The 7,363-nt window shown below is 41.3% G+C and overlaps 1 protein-coding gene across 7 annotated transcripts in view; it reads right to left on the reverse strand.

Annotated features, from left to right (window-relative positions):
• The window catches only part of MAP3K7 (mitogen-activated protein kinase kinase kinase 7), a 48,242-nt gene extending 41,273 nt beyond the window's left edge, over nt 1-6,969 (reverse strand). For 3 of the 7 annotated variants that reach the window (XM_054062404.1, XM_054062403.1, XM_009571082.2), the window contains exon 1: nt 6,667-6,969. In XM_054062404.1, the coding sequence (XP_053918379.1) occupies nt 6,667-6,756 (90 nt within the window). In that variant the 5' untranslated portion in view covers nt 6,757-6,969. The remainder of the gene's footprint in view (nt 1-6,666) is intronic. The other 4 variants (XM_054062409.1, XM_009571085.2, XM_009571084.2 and 1 more) reach the window with 2 other exon arrangements.
• Nucleotides 6,970-7,363: the final 394 nt, after the last annotated feature.

The following is a 7,363-nucleotide window of genomic DNA, read 5'->3' on the forward strand; positions in this document are numbered from 1 at the left end:
CCTCTTTGGAGAATTTTTTTTTTTTTTTTCATAAATTGCAGTATCTGCATGACACAATTTTGGGAAACAAGACAAGCAGCTAAAAAAAACTCAAAACCCATAAAAAAAACAAACAAAAAAAGCCTGTACTTCCAAACACACAGCAGTCTCTAAATTATCTTTAATATTTGTGTCCCTTTGATAACTAGTATTAAAATTGAACTTTTGATTCTCTCAAGCTACAGACACGATGCAAGATGGAGGAGGGAAAAATGTCCTTTAATGGTTTGTAAAATCAGAAACACATTTTTAAATGTAATTGTTTCTATTCTTTCTATCTACCAGAGTTCCAGCAATACCAATAAAGCATGCTAATATTTTCAGTTTTTCTCCATGCCCCTACGACATGTGGAAAGCACACAGATAAAAAAAATGAAGTGCCAAAAGATGCCATGAACAACAGTTTACAGTCCCTAAAAATATATGCCCATATTTTCTATTATTCATTCAACCAGTCTCAAATTCCAACTTTGGTTCCTCCGTGTGTGTGCTATGCTTTATTAAGGAAGCTGGAGCAAATCGGGCCCATGCCACAAATGACTGTGGCCAATACACTGACAGCACTTTTAGGAAGGCATTCAGATCTGCCAATTCTTATAGCTGCATTCTTTGACTGGGTAAATTTATTTGTATTAGTGCTCAATCTAATCTAAATTTTGCTTTCCCTTTCTGTGATTCATATAGCAATGAGAAAAAACCAAACTTCAACCTTCTCCGTCTCCCATGAACCTCACAAGCAATCCCACTAATTTTAAGTAAACTAAGTAATTTAGTTTAGATTTAGTTTCCAAGTTTCAACTTCAACTTGAAGTTACGCAAACAACATTAGAAAAAAAGATCTCTTAATAGAAAACCAAAATTATTAAAAAAATCAAATGATATTCTTATCAAGAATACATATAACTTCAGCTTGCGAGAAACTAATACAGTAGGTCCATATTTATAGCATCATTTGTTAGAGCTGCAAAACATCACTACTATTTAATGACTAGACTATCTGAATTTAGTTCTCTTTTAAGTAATTATTCTCTTTTCAACTTCTTTAGAACATGTTTATGGAGAATCAAAGTACTATTATATAAATGCCTAAAATTTTATGTTTTTCAGAAATTCTTCCTTTGCTCTGAACACAGAACCAACCCTCTTCACATTTCCATAGCTCGGTCATTCTAAGAAACACATGCACCTCAAGCAAAGATAAGAGTTTATCAGGTTGTACTCTCATTACAGCTTCTTACATACCAACAGCCTTCTGCAGATCTGTCTCAAGAACTGAACTCATTTTAATAACCAGCAATTAAAAAACATAACAAAACTGATGTTCTAGTATGAATTTATTTGTTCTGTTACAGCAGCCCAGACAGGAGATTCTAATTTGAGACACAAAACGCTGGGTAATGAGGCACTTGGGGGTGAAGGACTCCAACATGAGTTAGGCTTGCTGGGCTGGAATAGTCTAAAATTACCAGTCTCTGAAAACCAAATAATCATTTTGCAGTCAGTAAAGTACTGCTAGAACCCACTGGATGGGATAAATAAGAGACACGTGAAGCTTGTTCTGTTGTTTTGGTTTTTCCCCCCTAGGGAGAGTGCCCCTCCTAATTTCTGATAGTAGTCAACACTGTTGCTCAGTTGTGACCTTAGCTGCTGTGCTGGAAATTTATTATTATCTCAAATACGCATCTTGCTTTCATCACTGGAACTGAAGAGCCTGTGATGTTTCTTTATCACACATTCTTTATGAGTAAAATGTTAGGTTTATTTTACATGATGCAAACTGATTCATTGAATAAACCTGCATGTGTACAAATAAGTGTGAAGTCTCACGCTGACAGTTTAACTAGCTTATTAGCCATTTTCTAATGCTTACTGCAGAGTAAATTTCATCCACATGAATCAATGTTATGTAACTTCCACCATAAATTCACACTCCAGCTGACACTTCATCTACACTTATTACATAGATGAATTAAGAGAATCTTTCAATAGTATAACTAAACAAATAGTGATTTGAATTCTACCAGAAACACATTCAGAGTAAATTCTGGGTTATATTTTCATCATGTACTAATTTTTTGCCTATAGTTCTTGATGCGCTTGACTTGACACCTTGAAGGCTTACTTTCTGAAAAAGGCTGAGAAACTGTAGAGGCAACTGACCTCCTAAATCCCACCCTCAGCTTTTCAGAACTAAGCCTTTCAAAATCAGATATTGCAGATCTCAAGTCCCACCTGTGGTTCTCACCCAAATGCCTTCCAATTTTGCAGATTTTTGGAATGCATATTCTACTACTGGACACAATCCCTCAGGACATAAAACCAATGAAGTTTTATATACGGAGGTAGTGACAGTTCCACATTTGGCGGTTTACACAAATACACTTTAACTTAGAGTGTTAATAAACATAATTGGTTACTACATCTCATTAACTTTTTTAAAATTTACTGCTATAAAGGAGAGCAAAACCCAGCTGTCCTGTATTCCTCATTCTTCTGCCTTCCAACTGCCTGGCTCTGTAACTGCAAGGAACACATGCAGTTCTCGGCACACTTCTCAGTTAATGAAATCATCCAACTGTTAAAAAAATGTCTGTGTTGGGTGAACATGCCATAAATTGCAGCTCCTAGTTGCTGGTACCTTAAGTAGGTTTTCTACAATAAATATTTGGAAAGCTTACCTGTTCATCTTAATAAAAACATTGCCCTAAATTCCCTTAAAATTTACTACTGTTTCCCAAATAGACTGCTGAAAGTAAACTTCAGCATGTACTACACTGGGTACTACAGCAGATGGTTAAACAACAGTTTCAAAATAATTTACACTTTCCGCCTGTTCAAAAGTAACTTGCAACTACACAAATATGGTAGTGGTTTTCAACCTGGCTACATCAGACGGTGAGTAGGCAGGGCCAGAGCATACATGACCAGACATGCACCTTTTGGCTGTGCAATCCAAGTCATACACTCATCATGTGATGAAGAGGTCTGGATTTTGGTCATGTATGGGACTGTTATCGAGTTACATGATGGAGGAAGGGCTATGGGATTTTCAGGAAAGACCGGCAGGGAGCAGGTTGCCAAAACAATTCAAAACCAAAGCCTGTTTGTTGCTTAGACGTGAAAGCTTCTCTGGGAAGAGGAGACAGCAGTACTTAGGACAGATTTAAATATGATATTTCAAAACAGGGCTATTAGGCTTTTTAATATTAACTTGATTTCAGTTATATCAAATTTTCAGATAAGTCCTGTAGTATTATTTATACAATTTCTAATTATTTGTCTATCTGATACCTGAAAACTTAAGAGAAGACATTCTCACATTCAAAAATTTGCATGGCAAAGCCAGAAACATTTCGGCAGAACTGAATTTTCACATCGTGTTTCCCCTTCTAGTTTTACATTGTTTTTCCCTTCTAGTTTTCAAGATACTCCCACTGCCCCATCAATTTTGATTTAACTCCAACTCATACATAGTAATTCTATTTTACTTCCACCTAAGCACTTTAAACAATGAAAAGGCAGGTTGAGGTTGGAGACATGTTTGACTGGTGGGAATTTAGCACTACAGTACAATTAGTCACGTGCATGGTAGCTATAACAAAATATGGTATATTCTTGATATTATCCAGTAAAGTTCAGCCAAACCTAAATGAGAGCACACTTAACAGATCTCAGATTTATTAGCAAGGACTCGGGGCCTGCAAGTATTCCAGAACTTCAATATCTATTAATAAACTAGTGGCAGAACAGGACTGCTATCTGCTGACAAGACAGCCTTGATAATACAACAGCAAAGCTATGATTATACAAGCATTCAAGTTCCCACTGTAGATCTGTTGACAGTCCATTTTGAAACTTAGGAAGTTTACCTAGCATATTAAAATCTGACTGTTATGAATCCTTACAGCCATTAAAAATTCTGAAAACTTCAGAGCATGCACTGAGAGCACAGAAAATCCTCAATTACAACGCAAACGACTGTAAAGTTGATCATTTGCTCTGACACTGCATCATTACTAACAGGTTAACACACACAGTTGAGAAAAGCAGCCTGAATATGGTCTCTAATTCACCTGTCTTATTGTAAAGTAGATCTTGCTTCTTTCCCCATGCAATGACATTTAGACTGTGTTCAGCACCATGGTATCCTCACTGCCTATCAGAATTTCTGGTAGGACAGGTACACTGAGCATAAGTCAAAATACTACACTAGCTATCATCAGATTTTCTCATAGAGAGAACATTTTCAGAGCTCCCCTGCTTATATCACACAAGTTTTGTCACCTCCAACACAGATAACTACTTTGAGGATAATGCAACAATCACATTAAAGCATAAACTTAGGTAGTTAGTCCAGTCTCTGCAAGTGTTAGGCAGGTATGTTGGACACAGACAAGCTCCAAAGATTAAACCTTAGAATGATAAACTCTAGTCACACCAACCATACACTATGCAGCTCCACATTTTCTATTTGTAAAATAGTGATATAATCCTTGTTAAGAGCCTTCCCAAAAGTGTCATGAGGATTAAAGATTTGTTTAAAATACTGTCTAACATGGTAGATGTGCTACTCACTTCTATAAGCCATCACAGGAAATCTTTTTTACGATGCATAAATCCCTATCAGCTTTATTTTCTTCTCTGGGTGGAAAAAAATCATTTCTCCCAAGATATTTAATTTAATCCCTGACCATAAGTAAGCTGCAAAAACATCAGCATCAAATGCAAAAATACTTTCAGTTCCCAAACACCGTAAAAATTTTGCGCTTCAGAACAGTTAAACACATATAGGAAAAAAAAAGAAACAATTAGAAGAGACTTAGAATAAAAAATCTTCAAGATTGGCATATTCATTGAAAGCGGAAAAGGCAATCCTTTGGAAGACACTATCCTCTGCGAATTTCTAGTGTCTGCTAGGGTGAAAGCTGAAGTTACCGCAATGTCACTTGAACAGAGTAGAAAGTGCCTTAATGTTCTGTGAAAATACAGCAGATTTAATGTTCAGTGAACTCTCCCAGGCCACATGAGCCCAGCATAATAATTATAAAAAACCAGTATCCAGCAAACCACTTAAAAAATGTAAGACACCAGTTGTTTTACCTATAGAAGCTACTAAATAGAACTCCAGAAACTCAATTAATTTCCACATAAACTTGTTAAGAAAAAGACGGTAATTATTACTGAAATAGAAAGATAAGCATCTATGAATGAAAGTACAAAAACTTTTCATCCATCTCAGGTGTCTGTTAGGTCCAGACTCTACAAATTCAGTAAGGATTTGCGTAAAGCAATTTAATTCCTGTGGAGACATTAGCAAGGCAGGATGAAAAAAACCAAACAGCAGAGATTCTGAAGGTTAAACAACATTGTGGTATATACATACCACTGAGTCCTTTAGCAAAGCATGTAAGCTATCCCAGATCACATCTATCCAGCTTTCACAGGAAATCCAGACAGATGAAAAGTATACATGAAATTCTGTACTTCATCCATCTAATTCGCGTCTCAAAGAATTTGATAATTTTAGCATGAAACTTTCTACAGAAGAAGAAGAAGAAGAAGAAATACTTCCTTCCAACCATGTGATAGGATGGCTGAACGTCACTTCCTGGGTAACACACACAGGCCAGAACTGAAATCTTACAGATCCACGAGTGCAACATCACTAGATTATGTTAAGAAAAAATAATACAAGATAATCTGTACATCCTTCCATCTAAGAGAGCTGTAAATTTAGCAAATAATTAATATTAGTATGATAATTATTTATTCAAGGGTTCAGTTAGAGGGCAGAAGGCATACAGAAATCAAGATCCAAAAGAAACATCAGAATTAACATTCTCCTCTTGGGACAGCGTTTGGGACAACTTGGGACAACTGTGTTTGCCACCACACTAAAGTGGGTGGCAAAATGGCCAGTGAAACTTTAAAAGCGAAGTCCCAACAAAATCAATCTCGCTGAAACCCCACAATACAGCACCAGGGTTGCTATAAGTAAGCTGGCATCTCTGCTCCCAGCAGGACTGCCTTTGTTCTCTGCTGCCAAGGAGGAGAGAAGGGAATCTTGGGCAGATACACTGTGAGGATGGGGAGTGGATGGGAGTGTGTCTGTCTGTGTGTGTCTGTTCATCTGCCCATCTGCGTGTCTGTCTCTGTCTGTCTCTCTCTGCCTGTGTCTGTCTATGTGTGTCTCTGTGTCTGTCTGTGTGTGTCTGTCTGTTTCTGTTTGTGACTATCTGCCTGTCTGTGTCTCTGTGTGTGTGTTTCTGTCTCTCTTTCTGTGTCTGTTTGTGACTCACTGTCTGTGTCTGTTTCTGTGTGTCTCTGCCTATCTGTGTGTTTCTGCCTGTGTGTCTGTCTGCTTGTGTCTGTGTGTCTCTGCCTGTGTGTCTGTCTGCCTGTGTCTGTGCGTCTCTGTGTCTGTGTGTCCGCCTCTCTCGCTGTCTGTGGGTCTCTCTGTCTGTGTGTCCCGGCAGCCCCACGCACGCAGCAAACCGGGAAGGCGCCGGGGAGGCGGTGGGACACACACACACACGCACGCACTCACTCACTCTTTCTCTCTCTCTCGCACACAAACACACACACCCCCCCACACACCGCCGTGCCGGGGGCGCGGCCTTCACTCACCTCTTCCACCTCGATCTCTTTGTAGTCTATCTCCTCGAAGTTGAGGACCGGGGGGGTTTCGATCATTTCCGCGGAGGCGGCAGCAGACATGCCTCCCCTCTGCCCCGGGGGCGGCTCCGCTCGGGCCGGGCCGCGGCGCTCAGGGCCGGCGCGCGCGGGCCCCGCAGGCGGAGGCGGAGGCGCCGCCGCTCCGCATCCCGCGGCCTCCGCGGAGCCGCCTGGGTCGCGCGTGCCCGGGGGTCGGAGCCGGCGAGGGGTGGGGGGGGAGAGGGGGAGGCGCTCAGAGCCGCGCCGCGGCCGCTGACATCAGAGCCGCTTCCTGCCGCCCCGGCCGCGGAGTGGGCGGTGCCAACGGCACCGAGATGGGGCACCAGGGGGCGCCGCTGCCTCCGCGGGGCCGGGCAGGGCCGAGCTCTGCCCTCTGGGAGGCGCCCGGTGTGCCTCAGAGCTAGCGCTGTGCCAGGCGGCCGAGAGGGGAAGAGGCGTTTTGGCTTGTGTCAGGAGCGGCGTGGCCAGCAGGGCCGGGGGGGTGATTCTGCCCCTGTACTCGGCACTGGTGAGGCCGCACCCGAATACTGTGTTCAGTTCTGGGCCCCTCACCGCAAGAAAGATGTTGAGGCTCTGGAGCGTGTCCAGAGAAGAGCAATGAAGCTGATGAGGGGGCTGGAAAGCAAGTATTATGAGAAGCAGCTGAGGG

This window comes from Cuculus canorus, chromosome 3 (genome assembly GCF_017976375.1).
Source record: "Cuculus canorus isolate bCucCan1 chromosome 3, bCucCan1.pri, whole genome shotgun sequence".
NCBI classification, from domain to species: domain Eukaryota; kingdom Metazoa; phylum Chordata; class Aves; order Cuculiformes; family Cuculidae; genus Cuculus; species Cuculus canorus.